Source organism: Pholcus phalangioides, unplaced genomic scaffold (genome assembly GCF_987345545.1).
Source record: "Pholcus phalangioides strain wild (caught in Gottingen) unplaced genomic scaffold, Ppha-v1.0 ptg000042l_1, whole genome shotgun sequence".
In the NCBI taxonomy this organism is placed as follows: Eukaryota; Metazoa; Arthropoda; class Arachnida; order Araneae; family Pholcidae; genus Pholcus; species Pholcus phalangioides.
Genome location: NW_028301628.1, coordinates 33,388,398 through 33,405,136, shown reverse-complemented (window position 1 = coordinate 33,405,136; position 16,739 = coordinate 33,388,398). Strand labels below are relative to the sequence as shown.

General features: G+C 33.0%; 2 protein-coding genes across 2 annotated transcripts in view; both read right to left on the bottom strand.

Moving 5' to 3' along the window:
- LOC149064924 (protein odr-4 homolog) overlaps positions 1-16,003 on the bottom strand; it is a 41,677-nt gene extending 25,674 nt beyond the window's left edge. The window contains exon 1 of the mRNA XM_089255513.1: positions 15,773-16,003. Within this exon, the coding sequence (XP_089111639.1) occupies positions 15,773-15,868 (96 nt within the window). The 5' untranslated portion in view covers positions 15,869-16,003. The remainder of the gene's footprint in view (positions 1-15,772) is intronic.
- LOC149064925 (SMAD family member 2-like) lies at positions 14,399-15,352 on the bottom strand. Its single transcript, XM_089255514.1, has one exon. It carries the CDS (start codon positions 15,231-15,233, stop codon positions 14,526-14,528), a length of 708 nt encoding a protein of 235 aa, XP_089111640.1. The 5' UTR covers positions 15,234-15,352; the 3' UTR covers positions 14,399-14,525.
- Positions 16,004-16,739: the final 736 nt, after the last annotated feature.

Sequence of the window (16,739 nt, the reverse complement as noted above, 5' to 3'; positions counted from 1 at the left end):
TAAATTTCTCCTAAATATATGAAGTAAAATACTGGAGAAAAAAAATAATGGTTTTTTGACCGTTAATATGTTTATTCTGGCTCGCAACGCAAAATTCATCGAAATAAGACTGGATCGTTCCGATTTCAAATCATTCAACTAGATACTGAAATGCAACCCATCATCCCGGATTCCAATTATTATTTTTTATTAATTGCTTCTACCATGCTTGTTGACCATGCAAAGTTTCATGTACATATCTCAATAACTTTTTGAGAAAAAAAAAAGTTTTCTAACCTCACGAATGACGTCTCTTAGGCTAACCCCATTCAAGCAATATTATTTGTGAAAATATATCATAACTTTGCAGATTTTCAATATATTCAAATGAAATTTCCACTAAAATGCTCACAGAAAAATGCAGATTATGAATAGACAAAATGTAAACCTTAGAGGAAAAAAGTCATTTAAATTTACTTTTTTAATTTTTTTTATTTTTAACACAATTTTTTAAACACTTTTTTTTGGATGCACAGCATGAATTTTCAATTCTTTTTTTAATTTAATCCTATTAATATATTAAGAAGACTGTAGAAAAATAAAAATTATTTTGACAGTTAATACATTTGAGTAACAAAACACAATGTACTTATATGCCTACATTAATTATATTTGTACATTTTGACTTAATATGATTCATGCTTAGTAAAAAGAAATTTATATTTTATTTTTCATGTACGCTTATACATTTATTACAGTATTCACTAAATTAAGTTTCATGAGTAGTTAATGCCCAATAATTCAAAACAATTAATAAATTTTAAAATTCTAGGATTAAATGAATTCATGAAATAATTAGAAATGTTAATGTAATGTGTCAAATGGGAGTTGGTGAAAAAAAAAAGGTTTTGGGTGAATAAAATAATTTTTCAATTTAAACCTTCATGTTCAGATTCTTAGAAGTGTTAAAATTCCAAATAATTAATTTCACTTTTAATTGATGTATAAATATTTCTTATGATGCAACAAAGATGAACTTTTGCAATCTGATATATTTTTGCATAAAGAATTATTTTGTATTTGATAAACCCAGATAATATTAATCATATATATAGATGTATTTTTGAAGTTTTTCAACATGCTTAATTATAAAGTTATTTTACCACAACAGTGTTAAATTTTTTTTAATTACTTTGATTTTTACAGCATATATTTTAATAAACATATATTTAATGTATATGATAAATATGAAATGGTTATACTTGTGTGAAAAAAAATCTACATTATAATATTTAACACAAGTCTATATATATTTTTCCCAAGAAATAATTTAAAATTGCTGATAAAAAGCCAGAATATGAGGCATTAAATCACAAAGAATGAAATAATTATCAGCTACAACCTAATTGCTGTAGCTGAGGCAGATGGAAGAGAGTAGAATTGAAAACCTAATGTATGTAATGCCTGGTGGTGATGTATAAGATGTGATGTTTCTTGTTGTGATGACGATTGTAAAAAATAATAGCTTCTGTGAAGATATAAACTATGGCACAATGGTTTTTGTCCTTCAGAGGGCAGCTGGTGTCTTATTTAATTATAAGACTTTATCATCCCAGCAGGTGATAGAGTAATTGCTGCTGCTTCATTGGGAAGACTAAAACAAAAGTGTTAGAACTAAACTGCCCCCCCCCCTGGATCAAATGATTGAAGTCTCAATTATGATCTTGCTGAAGACAGAAAATGTGCTCCATAAAGTAGCCTACTCCAGGGTTAGCAAATTTTTCTTATAACACAATTTCCATTTGAGCTAAATATTTTATATGATCATTTTTGAATTCAAAGTAAAATGTCAGAAAAGACACTGAAATTTATAGTGTTGGGAAAAAAACTGTATCTGACTGTCATAAAAAGTGTTATGCAAAAGTGTAAAATCTGTTACCCATTACATCATTGGACCCATCAGACATCAATATTGAGGAGTGGAGCAAGTTCTGAAGATTTATCTACTGTGTGTCATAGAGCTTTTTTCTCAAAGTATGAAATGTATCCGAAAGCATGCTTTAATCCTTTAAAATGTCATAAGAAAAAATAAAAAAAGGTTTAAGGATAGTAAACTTGTATTTTTCATGTATAAATGAAATAAATGGTTGTACAAAATCAATTCCAGGACTAAAAATATGCCATGCCTGTAGGAACAGTGAATATAAACAACAATAAATTAGGTGAAGAAACTGAATACTGTGAAGAGATGAACAGTGATAGTAACGTAGAGAAGTAACTTGAAAAAAAGGCAAATTATTAAACAAGAAGCACTTGAAGAAATAAATTCATCTCTACAGAACATAGAAGAGTCATCAATTAAACTTCATAGAGTAGCTCCACAGTGCCAGTCAAACAATGCCAAAAGAAAAGTTGAATCTGCTTGCAACACATTAAAATCAAATGTTTGTAAAGTTTTAGAAGAATTACCAGAAAATGAATCTCAAAGCACACTTAATGAAGATATTAAACAGAAAGCCAATATGATTATTTTGATAAAGTTAATTAGAAATAAGACTCAATTTAACCATCACAAGGGGAAAACTGCAATTTTTAACTCTGGCCCTTGCTTTAAGAAAGGGGAACAAGGAAAAAAAATCTGAAGAGTTCAATGCCACTGAATATGCTGTGCAGGAGAGCTTTTGTAAATGAAAAAGCAAAGAAGAGCCATTGTGTTTTTATTATAAAAAGAATCAAAAATTAAATTTCACCGATTTTTTTGCAATCTAATTTTTTAATGCAAAGGTTTAAATTTTCTTTCCTAGTCATAATCTACATTTTTTGTGAGCGTTTTAGTGGAAATTTCATTTGAATATATCGAAAATCTGCAAAGTTATGATATATTTTCACAAATAATATTGCTTGAATGGGGTTAGCCTAAGAGACGTCATTCGTGAGGTTAGAAAACATTTTTTTTTCTCAAAAAGTTATTGAGATATGTACATGAAACTTTGCATGGTCAACAAGCATGGTAGAAGCAATTAATAAAAAATAATAATTGGAATCCGGGATGATGGGTTGCATTTCAGTATCTAGTTGAATGATTTGAAATCGGAACGATCCAGTCTTATTTCGATGAATTTTGCGCTGCGAGCCAGAATAAACATATTAACGGTCAAAAAACCATTATTTTTTTTCTCCAGTATTTTACTCCATATATTTAGGAGAAATTTAAAATAAAAGTTGTTTTGGTAACTGCTGTGCCTCTGGTCTAAAAATACGTTTGAAAAATTGAATTTTTTCTTCCACAAAAACAAAGTTTACATAATTTTTTTGCATGTAAATTTCAAATGTAAGTGTATGAATTATTTTTATTCGTATTCTGTATGCTTTTGTGAACACTTTAGTGAAAATTTCACATGAATATATTGAAAATTGAAAAAGTTATGATTTATTTTCTCAAACAATGCCGCTTAAAAATTGAGCCTCGGAAAAGTCATCTGCATCAGTTTTTGATAAATTTCAACATTTTTTTTTTTCAAAAAGTTTTAGAGATATGCAAATAATATTTCACACAGTTAATAAGGATGGTAAATGCAACAAATAAAAAAAAATCATTGAAATCTGAGACTATGGGTGTCATTTTGGCATTTTGCCGGGTGATTTGAAATGGAATGACCCATATATAAAATCAATTAGCATAAGTTATGCAGAATAGGGATTGTATTCATAAATTCTATTATTAAAATTCTATGCAGAGAATAAAACAAGTTTTGCTTTTACAGCAAATATAGCACAGAGTAGAGTCCAAAAATCCCTTTTGGCGTCAACTTTTTGAAAAAGAATGAGTTTTGCTCATAAGTTGAAGCATATTTAGTTAATACTGTTAACTTGGATTACTCTCACAAGTCACGACATTTTGAGATGCCACTGTATAAAAGAAAATCAATGTATCATAATTTCTGGAAGATAATATACAAGTCATTAATGGAACAGGGACTGAGAAAAAATAAGTGTTTTCAGAATTTATGCAGCATAGATTTATTTACAAGTTGAAACACTAACATTAAAAAAATTTAACATGGGGTTGAACTTTTAATCTCACCTAAAAGAGCTTTAAGAATTTGACTGCATTACTGATAAACAAGCCATCATTCATGTTCTATGGAGAATTCATTCATTATTGATTAATCAACAAAAGCATCTCAAAGATGCTTAACAGGTCTTTAACCAATATCATGATAAAGTTGATCGGTTACGCCACACTTTTGCTATGTCAAGCTTTTTTTCTTATCAATACATGATATAACTAAGACTTACTATATTTTTGACAGCGATACAAATGTGTACACACTACAGCAGAGCTGGACAAGCAAATAAAAAATTGGTATTGGCACCTAAAATTTTCTCTGTATAGTTGCTAAATTGCAGGCTGAGAGCAGCACAAAATATTTGGAATTTATAGCAGCATATCTGCCAACATGAAAGAGAAATGCCCTGAAAAAGCCAAAAGGGGAATTCAAAAATTTTGAGCCTATTTCTTCGGGAAGTTTTTTTAATGCCTAAAAAATTTTTCTGACACCTAGATTTTTTGCGAGCCCTGTACTACAGTATGAAAAAGGCTATCTGAAAATTTGGACCATTGTTAGCAAATGTGTTTTTGATCATAAGCCGAGTACCTTAGAAACTCAGCACCACTGTATAATCAAAGTGTGATGACACACCTCTGCTGTCTATCTATAACAGTGTTTTTCAAAGTGAGTGATATCCATTCCATGTGAACCAGGGGGTAATAGAGTCTACTGATATAAGACTCTGTGCGTTTTCTTGTGAAGGGAGGAACGGGCAATGTGGAAAGACATTTTCTGAGAAGGGAGAGGAAAGCGTATGACAAAGTTTAATACAATCTGACCTATGCAAATCATAGATTCCTCCCCTTTTTGAAAGAGATGGTACTCTGAGATGCAGTTAGCAGTCTGAGATAATTTACCCGACTGCGATGATTTCCTTTTCTTTGTCTTATTCAAGATAATCAATACTCAGCTAGTAAAAATGAAATTTCAGTGCATTCAGATTTATTTACAGAAAAAACCTGCAACTTGCTTTCAGTGTGTGTGTTTTTTTAGATTTAATAAAATAAAAAATCTATTGAGTTTTCAACATTTAAACCATGTGTGACTTGTCCACAGTAGGGTAAGCACAATTTTCTTGGGAGATTCCCTTCTTTTTTGTTTTTTCTGACAAAAAATATCCCCATAATCTTAACTGGGGTGGGGTGACACCCACTCAAACCCCCATCCCTCCCTTTGCGTAGGCCAGTACATTTGCAGTCGTCAAAAGCAGTGATATTTTTTTATATAGGCATAAAAATTTTATTAAGATAAATTTTTACTTTTTTTAAATTTTAATATTTTCCATATTATGAATCAGCAATCATTTTATGCACTTATCAGTTGAGTAAGCACAAACAGGCACACAAAGTCTATATAAATGTATTTTTCTATAACTTAATCTGCTTTCATTTCAAGAAGTGATAAACGAAATCATTCTGGCTTCTACAGACATTGCTAAATGTTTTTTAGGCGTCGAAATGTTACTACTCAATGCTTTGTTTTTCAGCAGATAGCATCATTTTACGCATATAAGATATTATTGTCACATTTCAAAACCTTCAGTTGAGATTGTAACCATTACAGTTAGCAAAAATTTTAAAAATAATTTAATCTGGGGAAAAAAAATCCATCTCTATGATCAACCTCCATATAAATATCAGCATATGAAAAGTAATCAATTAGCAAACTAAAGAAGTAAAATTGTTTTGAGGATAACTGAATATATTTTACAAAGTAACTAAGAACGTTGAAAGAAAAAATTACTTGTAAGTGGTTAAAATACAGGCAGTCTTAAACTTTTGGACATAATATAGTTTCAAATATATTCCATGGCTAAGTGTCATGTTTTGACATTAGTTGTTGAAAAGTTATCACTCCACCCTCATGAAAATAAAAAAGAATGGTGACAACAAGATGGTGGCACATATTAACCCTTCAAGCGGCACAGCAGAAATCACTAAATCCCTATAAAATGTCATATATTTTTTAATAAAGTAGTCTTGCTTACAATTTTCATCAGTTACAAATAAAGGAGTATGTGCGACAGTGTTCCATTGAGAAATCAACTTTACAAAGTCTGGGCATGTCAATGCTAAAAATGACTTTTAAAGAGACTTTTATCTCATCCATGCCACTTAAAGGATTACTTAGTCCTGAGAAAGCATTTCTATGTGTGTGATAGGTGTAAAATAATGAGAAGAGAGAAAAAAAAATCACAAAACCAACAAGTTTTACTGAATGCTTTTAATTGACATCTCAATGAAACATAAGGAAATAAAAAAACAAGTGTTTTTTTTCAGGTATCAAATAAAATTCTCACAAACATGTTCTGCTTTGCCTGAAAATGGTACATTTGTGTAACTTATCATTAAATGCATTATAACAGAAGAAATTATTCACTTTCCGCTACAAGAAAAACCACAGATCCAATGGCCCATTTTAGTAAATAGGTAGGAAAGGAAATTTATTTTTAAACTCACAAAAGCAATATATCTAGTCTATATGATAGTAGTTTAAAAAAAAATTATAACCGGAAAAGATCCAAAAAATCTAAGGAATGAGATTCATGTAAAATTTGGCTTCAGGAAAATTTAACAACACAAGCTCATTCACATGGAGCATTTATCATTTTTCATACTAATATGCTAACTCTCAAATAATGTGCATATTTTAAGAAACATGATAATATTTAAACACAAACCTGATAAATGTTAAAAAGAATATTTTGCAAAAGAGGGAGAAGGAAAAAAACAACTTCCAAAATACCCAAGAAATGCAACACAAAACAGTACCCATTATGAGCTATGACCTGAATGTAAAATGAGCCATGTAAAAATGTCCAAAAGTTAAGCACTGTCTGTATAATAACATCTTCGCTATGCAAAGTCGCATAAAAAGACCAGCTTTTGATTAATCTATAATCAAATAATATACATTACAAGTTTACGTATAAAACACATATGTACCAAACTACACCATCCAATTTAAAAGATCATGATTTCATTAAAGCAATCGAAACTGTCAATGATTTCATCAACGCATGACAACAAAATTACATAAATGAATGTCCGAAAAACAATATGCTCTACTTCATGTTCCCAAAAGCATCCAGCAATAAAAAAAAAGTAACAAAGCAATCAGTAAAAAGGAAGCAACTACTCAACTACATGAAATATAGTTTTATATCAAATATCACACAAACAACAACATGCATAAAACATCGTCAGTTTCAACTGTGTAGCTAAACAATTCATTACCCATCGGAGGATTTCACAACAATCGCAACAGCATTTATAATTCAACAACTCTTGGACAACAAGAAAACACATTCTCACATAGTCCAACGTTTCCCAAAGTGAACTCAGAAACAAAGTGAATAGGGGCCATTCAAGTATTATGTAAGCAGATTTTTAGCTATTTTTGACCCCCCCCCCCTGTCAGCAAAGTTTCGTCAGCAGCTTAGAATATTTCATATCTTCAAAAAGGATGGTTGATGACGTAAGCAACTTTCAAACCCCCCCCCCCCTTGTCATCAAAGTCAGCAAATCCAAAACCCCTCTCCCCCCCCCCCCCTCGATGCTGACGTAATACTTGAATGATCCCATACTTGAATATGTTTATAAAAATTTTCATACTATTAACAATTCAAGTGAGATAAATTTCTTTACACACACATCCACAATTGATATAAAAGGAAAAAAACCCTTTTTTCAAAATATACCCCATCATTTCATTATTCAATCATGTTTACAGAGTAGAATTAACGAGAACTCAACCCCATGCTTCAGGTTTTTAGAAAGACTGTCTTTTTTTAAAAATTACCTTGAGTTTGTTAAAATCATCAAGAAACTTAGCCCTTTAAGTGGCAATGATGTGCAGCCTCTATAAAAGCTTCTTATTTTAGCAATCGACAAGCCTAGCTATTTTGTAAAAATGATTTCTCAATGAAAACACTCTTCCCTATACTCCTTAGTTTACACCTGCTGAAAATCGGAAGAAAGCCTACTTCATTAAAAAATATACGGCATTTTGAAAGAGAATTTAGTGATTTTTAATTCCTGCTTAAAAAAATGTTTGACAACAATTGTTACTATTGTATATAAACCAAAGTTATTATAAAAATCACTTGTACAAAGAAATATTTAATCTAACAATAAGTCAATTAAAAACTTATAGATAATATTGATGTTTTCAAAAAACAATAAAGTGGACTCAAGTTAAATTTTCCTACCAACACATTTTTGAAATAATGAGGGCACCAAGTTTAAAAATCTATATATAATAACCATAGTCTATACCTATTTTACTTTACATCATTAATTCTTGCCAAAAAAAAAAAAAAATGTCAAATGTGGGAAATAAAGGGCCACTGCAAGTCAGAAAAAAATTAAAATGTATTTCACAAAAAAAATGTTGAACATGGAAAAAATTTGGGATGAATATTTATATTTAGAGTCACAATCATCATAGCATAATTTATGAGGAACAAAAATTATTCTTGTTCATTATTTTTCTTCCTCATTTCATGCGCTATAGCGTGAAATAAGGAAGGCAAGAGTCGTGTCTCCAGTGGTGTAGATGGTAGCATGCTTGCTCAGTTTGTAAGAGGGTTTGAGTCTCAGCGAAGACCAGAGTTCACTTCGGCATAATACAGTCAACATTCATTTTTACAGACTCATACAGACATGAGAAATAGTTAATAAATGAGAAGGACGCTTAACAGTATGATATATTGTTTGGGACTAGAAGATTAGTTTGTAAATTGGAGGTTCGTGAAATAGAGCACGTTGCCTGTATCCAGAAAATATGTGTTTCCTAAAAAATTATTTTAATGCATGATTTCAGTTAAAATTATGAATTTGAGTAAGCTTCATTGAAAATACAGGAATGTCTAATACAAGACAGGTCAAATGCAACCATATTTCTTTATCCCTCTCTATCACAGAGAAGTATGCCTCTTTTTGACATGACTTTGGCACTGCTAAACATTCCATTTCCAAGAACGCAAGGTCAAAACATCACAAGCTTTGTTCAAATTGTGTCTACTTAAAAAAAAATCACTTTTAGGACAAGAAGACATAACTGCAGGGTGACATAAGTTTTCTTTGAATCAATGTTTCAATTTTTTTCCAATTGCTTTGGGGGCTGAAGTTTGCACTACCCATGCCATAAAATCTCAAATGTTTGAGGTCAAAAATTTTCAAATTAATGTAAATTTATCAGTTTTTCACTAATATTTGGCTTGGGGTAAAAAAAAAGGCTGTTCTTACACGGTTTGTAAAAAGTAATCCCGGGCAAGACATGATATGGGAGCCAAAAAGTTATTGCATCAATGCTTAACTCAGAGGCGTACACAGGGCAGAAGGCTTGTGCCCCGATCAAGAGTTTGAAATATTTTTAAACGTCTTTAGAAAAAATATATTGAAAGGAAATACCTTTAAACAATCTATTTCTGTTAATTTAAGGTCAGGTTCAATAAAAATTTTTCTGGCAGAAAATTCTTGTGCCCTCCTAAAGTCAATTGTGTGTAAGCGCCACTGGCTCTACTGTGATTGGAAGTGCAGTGACATCAAAGCACTAATTTCAGTAATGGATGTTTAGACATTTATAATAACTAATTGATAATAGGGTATTTTTCAATTGAAATGGGTATTTTTCTTTCATATTAACCAGGGATCTGTCCAGCCGAAATTCAGGTCTATTTTCTTGATCCTTTACAAAATAAAAGTTATTGAAACCATAAATAAATGAAACTATAAATATAAGATTTTGTTTGTTTCATACAAAACTAACTAGACTGTTGAAATTTCTAGAAAATTGGGGATGATTTTCACAAAAATAGAGACTATTTTTATAGTAGAAGGACCCTACAAAAAAGGCTGACAGACTCCTGCTAACTAAAACCGCCAAAGCTACAGCAATTTTTGAAAAGAATAACATGAAATTCACTGTAGAAGAAAAACATCCAAATCGTTGTGTAACAATAGTTTAACCTTGTATGAGAGAGGTTTTATAAAGGCCAGATCCATCATGATATGCATCATTTAATCATGTTTATAACACTGTGTTGCAAAATATGCATTAATAAGTGGAACCCTCTCTAAATTTACAAATGATAAATTTATATACATAAATATTGCAGATATATATATATTCTTCAAATTAGCTAAAAAGAAAAAAAATCATGAATTCTTACATAACGCCAGGGCTTGACAAATCTAAAAAGGAATTGCACAACAGCAAAAAATTTCTAAGAATAATTTATTTCACCACTTGAGAAAAATAGTGTGAAATAATTTTTCATTACTTAGGGGTTAACCCTTTATTATGTTATAAGGAAACAGAGTCTTGAACTCCAATTTTCCGATCAGATGTGGAAAATTTTACGTGCCGGCACAAATTTTCCAAGTGCCACTGAGACCTGGGATTTGTCAAGCCCTCAATATTGGCTCTTATAACATAAGATTTGTGTAAGTTCCCAATTAGTGGGAAGGAAAAACTAAAACCTACACTTGTGTATAATAGAACTAATTTAAACAATCAATCATGACATTTGGTCTACCTGTCTACATTTCTGGAATTCCCCAAATTACAGGAGAAAAAAAAAAGCAAAATAGACTTTTTCTTCAATTTAATTGGTCACCGGGCTTTTGCTTTCACAAAAAACAAGTTATGTACAAGAATTCTCGAGGGTCAGTGAATAATTTAGTTTTTGTACATTTTGATTTCATTTATCCTTGCCCCCAAAAAGCAATGAGCTTTCTCTTGTGTCATACGAAATAATTTTGGGGCTTCATAGCCCCGATTTATATATTTTGTATGGGAGGGGAATCGGCATCTTAAGATTCATGCATTTATCAAAGAAAATACAGAAAAATATCTACTCAATGTCAATTAACATGAAATTTAATGAAAATTTTTTATTAATGACATTTTAGAATTGCAGAAAATTCTAATTAATGAAAGAAATAATTTCAAAACTGATGAAAATTCTGATTTAATGAACGCCAAAAAGTCCCAAAATTTATGACAATTCAGAATTGATGGAAAATCCAGAATTAATGAGAAATTAATTAATGAAATTCCAGAATCAAACAGTTAAAGCTCAGACACCTTGTTTACTGCACAGAAATGTATTTGATATATATATATTATATATTTTATTCACTTCTATTAGTGCAGGGCTCCCCAAACTACAGAATTAATGACATTTAAGAATTGCAGAAAATTCTAATTAATGAAAGAAATAATTTCAAAACTGATGAAAATTCTGATTTAATGAATGCAAAAAAAATCCCAAAATTTATGACAATTCAGAATTGATGGAAAATCCAGAATTAATGAGAAATTAATTAATGAAATTCCAGAATCAAACAGTTAAAGCTCAGACACCTTGTTTACTGCACAGAAATGTATTTGATATATATATATATATATTTTTTCACTTCTATTAGTGCAGGGCTCCCCAAACTACAGAAGCTGGTGCAACTGCGCCAGTCGCATACTCTTAACGGCGGCTCTGCAGGTAGATGGCATGGCTGCGTTTAGTCTAAGTTTTTACCAATCTATTTAATCTTTTTTTTCTTCCGTCTCTCTCACCTGCTAGCTCGTCATGTTTTTTTTTGTTTCTTTCTTTTCTCTGTTGTCTCCAAAGCAGAATATGTCAACAACAGCACCCTACATCGCAGAACAATTTCTGTAAGAATTTTAAGGGAAGAACTCTTTTGTGTAGAAGACTATTATGAGAATTTTACTTCAGAATATTTTCAGTCAACTAAGAGCTCATTGCAAAACAATCTAAAACATGTTGAGAGCCGGAGAATAGTATTATTTAGCCAAACCTCTGAATAAGGAATTCCTCTATTTAAGGGACAGATGTCCTGATTTGTGTTCCTTTAAAAGAACTGCAAACGAAAATTACCTCTATTTGAGTCCACTAGTCAAATGTTTCATAAAGTGGGCAATATCACCCCCTGGTGGGTGATGGAATGGTCCAGGGGAATGATAGAAGCTATGGACTTAAAGGATCCTATGGGTTAACTTGAGTTGGGGGCAATGAGAGAGAAAAATTCTGAAGGGGCGATGGAATGAAAAGGTTTGGGAAAAACTATGAACTAGTTCCACAGTGTCCCTTATTGACAGAAACTATATACATAGATGATTATCATTTTTGAGCAGGACTGAAAAACAAAAAAGCAAAATTAGGCACCAGTATTATTTTCAGTTTTTGAAGTCACATATACATAGTCATTTGCTCAAGAAAAATAGTCTAAATAATGTTTTCTTTTCCGGGACCCTATGTTAAAAGATGCACTGTCATAAAATCAGAAAATTTTATATACCCTAATTCAGTGGTTCTCAACCTTCGCAAGCCTGCGGCCCAGTTTCATTAATTTTTGTGAGTGGAAGGCTCAATCAAACACAAGATCGACCAATGGAAAATGAATGAAAATTAGATTTGAAAAATGAAATGGCTGATCATTCTGGGAGCAGTATGAATGTCAGGGCTCGGAGGTTGAGAAACAATGGCATAATCCATTGTTTCTCTACCTGGGGCCATATGGCCCCCCTTGCAGTACTGGGAGGCCATGGGTGGAAAATCAGATGGGAGGAGCCATAACAAGTGATAAGGGGGGGGGGAGTGTCACAGAAAGCTATGGAGAAATAAAGCCTTCAAATGAAATATGATAGAAAAGTACCCATTTTCAGAATCCAGCAGAGCTGTTCATAGATCCAGGGCCATCTTAACACATGGATACATTTGGGCTAGGCCAGGGGCTTCATATCCATGGGGGGGGGGGGGGCACCATAGTCAGATCTGGGATTATGATTTTGATTTTTGAGTGTGGGTATGTAAGTTGTTACTTCAGGCTAGGTATGGAGCCTCAGAACATCACTATGCTCTGGGGAGGGCTGCACTACATGATTTGTCAGCTAGGGCAATCCCGTATTTTGGCACACCTTGTAATGCAATTTGCGCCCCTCTGATCTGGTGCCTGAGGCATCAGACCCACCTGCTTCCCCAGGTTGCAGCCCTGGCGCCCATTTTGTTGAGACGACCATGCATAAAACCCCTACAAAAAAAAAGGCTTACTGATGAGATAGGGAGGGAAAGAGCCACAGGGGCAGACCCAGGGTGATCTTGTGTAGGTTTGTTGGATCCGTCTCTTGAGAGAGGAATGATCACCCACCCTCTGAATCTGTACCTGGCATACTATTCCAGAGATCCAGCTTATTTCTACAATTTTTTGTTCACTATAAATTTAGTTTCAATGCAACCCAATTCAATAAGTAGAAAGTATCTCACTCTTGGATGATAGTAGAGGCCGCCTGGATGGGGGGGGGGGGGGGAATGTTTGTCATGAGAATATAATATGGTTCAAATGAGCCATGGCCTGAAAGAGTTTAAGAAACACTGGCTTAAATTTACCCATAAACTATAATTTATCAATTGTATAGAAGAAAATTCTAAGCAACAATGCCCAATTTTTTCTAGTTGCCATGGCAATCTGGGACTTATTAAGTCACAAATAAGGTAAACTTAACTTAGTTTGTGTATCTTAAATATCCATGACCTGGGATTTGTAGAGCTCAGTTTTAGAGGGGTATCATTTGACACGTTTTTATACTGCATGTATCTTTCTGTATTTTCCTAATAACACCATCTATTAGCGATTTTTAAGACTATTTTATTATAAGTAAATTTTCTTTTCCACCATAAAAAATCACTCACACGGCGGAATCAACTGCATATTGTTGACATCATTTCTCTTCCCCCCTTTTTTGAAAAAACAAGTTTTTAAGGACTTTTTGCCCATTTTGAATAATACAAAACACGATCGAGAAAATAAGAAATGATTTGACAATTTTTGTACAAGAAATATGAATCGTAACACTTTGGGAAACCCTGGTCACAATGCACTATTCAGGTCTGGTGGAAATAACTTGAGAATAATCCAGCTAAATTCATACAAAATATTTGAGGATATGTCTTTTGATTTATGCGACATGCCGCAAGCGCTCCTACATAGAAAATATGTATAAATTATCATAGTACTTGTAAATCAATAATCAACACTTTCTCATTAAAATTCTATTAAAGCATTATGCTGTTTTGATATCGAACATACATTAAGATCAACACTCAGGTGCTCATTGTGTATTAATAAGCATGAACTGAACATGAATGAATGCCAAAACTCTGCTGCTGGACTTATCGCGTAGCATAGATCTCTTTTAGCCCAGCTTCCTGAGTCTGGAACAAATGAGCACAGACAGTACTTGTAACTTGTAGAGGGTTGAAGTTTCTTGCCAGATAGTTGCGGAAAATGACCTTTTAATGCATTTATAATGGGACAAAAAAAAAGGATGGAAAACCATTTTCCTCCAGACCTGAAAAGCACCTAAAATCTTTTTTTCTTCTGACATCATGCATTCATTAATGTGTGATCAAAACTATGACATGGAACTGCAAGGTACTCGAGGTGACCCCATCTGAGTGAGCACCCTGTCCAACCACTGTAAAGGACCATTCAAGTGCAGTTCTATCCAACAAGGAGTAGACATGACAGTCTGACGGCGATATTCAGCACCCCAACCTTTCACAAAGCTCATTCTGATTGTACACATCCTGGTAAGCTGATAAACCGCTTCGAAACCTTGACTAACTGAATGCGCCAACATCGCAGCAAATTCCTGATTGTTGAATATTTTAAGATTACAACCAGGAGGTATCTTACACACGGTAGCAGGATGCCAGCCGTACCGCTGGTTACAATTAGGCGACTGAACAAATATACTGCTGTCACTCAGGCATTCTGCAAACACTTCACCGCCGATGTAATAGAGACGGACACCCCGACCTATATGTCTCCGAGTTTGTTCGACGACAACATTTCTGTTCACGTTGGACAGAAGTCCAAGGCAGAACCGCTCCGAGCTCGAAGGATCAGTGAATCCGTCCACGGTAAGTGACGGCTGAGATGCGTGAAATGTTTCGCCGACACGCGTATTTAGTTCGTAGTAGGATATCGAACACCAAAAAGCCGGTTCCGTATACGTCACTGGTTGAAAGTCAAGAGGTGGACTTGGCGACGAGCTGAGCACAGCATCCATATTGCTGTCAGAAGCATTACGATCTTGGCTATCCCCGTCTTCACTCATGCTGTCCTTTCCCAAGTATATAACTACAGAGAAAGAAGATTACAGAGCTCACTGGTCATTGGAAACGATTTCTTAAATTTCATAATGGTCCAGAGGTATCTTTGAAATCGATACTTCCATTTAACACTAAATACAGCTGTCGCAGCTGCAGATAATGTCCAATCTTTTACAATCGAAGGGTATTTATATGAAGTGACTTTTCAAAGACGAACACATCCAAGATTCAAATTCATCAGCAGTCTAGAAACTACACAAAAAATATATTTATTTATTTACTTGAGCTTCAAAGACTTAGTAGTACTCAAGTGTGTATTTTTGAGACATTAAACACATTAAAAAAAAAAAGACTAACATTAATTGAGCTCTAATGTATCAAACACACAGTTTTTTTGTTTTTTTTTTTCAAATAGTCACGTTAATTTGAATACTTTGTATACGAATGACTTCAAGCGACCCTCCCATGTTAGAGACACAGCTGCTACCAATAATTTCAGTTTATAAATATGTGTGTATATATATACGGGGAAGAGTTAACGAACCTGGCCAACGATCAAACATGTTTGGGAACCTTGATTACTCAACAATTCATCCAAGATACCTTTAACACCAATATCAAACGCAATGATTCGACCCATTACAAAACTTATGTTGAGAAGAAACTGATGTCAACACAAACTTTCACGCCACTGGCTAATACCGATATTCATGCATTCATCGGCGTTGACGAGAAAGAGCGACTATGAAATTATCATGGAATTTTTCAATACCCAATGTAAAGTGGGTTATTGTGATGTTGTTTTTCCGCCCGTCTTCTGTACGCGTATGCACAAAAATAAATAAATAAAAATAAAAATTATATATATATATATATATATAATTAATCAAGCATAAAAAAATTAATTTTCCAGGAATCCGTGGAAATTCGGTACCGATTTATCTTAAATAATTAAAATTTTATAAGAGTAAATTTTATAAAAATAGAGTGGGGAGAAGAGTCTTTTACAAAGATAAGTAAACACATTTTACTTTTTGGTTGTACATGATATGAAAATGAGTTTGATTTTTTTTTTTGTTAAAAAAACAAAGTTAAATTGTATGGGAGAATCTAAAAATTCTGGACACACACATTTTTCTGTGATCTGTTAAATGAAAATATAGATGGCAGCACCAACAACATGCAGAGGCAGCCTCGGAAACGTTATTTGAGAAGGTTTGCAACAGATGCCGCCTCTATACCATCAAAAATCAAAACTAGGGTTACGAAGTCCGAAAACTGAGAAAGGAGGATGCGTGTGCTGACCATAACAGACTTAGTAGCAACGTCAATTTCCCCAACTGATGGCGCCACAAATCTGACCAATAAAACCGGCCAGGACAATAATTTTTCCCAACTAAAACAGAGAAGTGGCCGTTCAAGTATTACGTCAGCAGTTTTTAGCCATTTTTGACCCCCTGAACTTGTCAGCAAAACGCTACCCGTCCCCATCATTGTCAGCAGAATTTCAC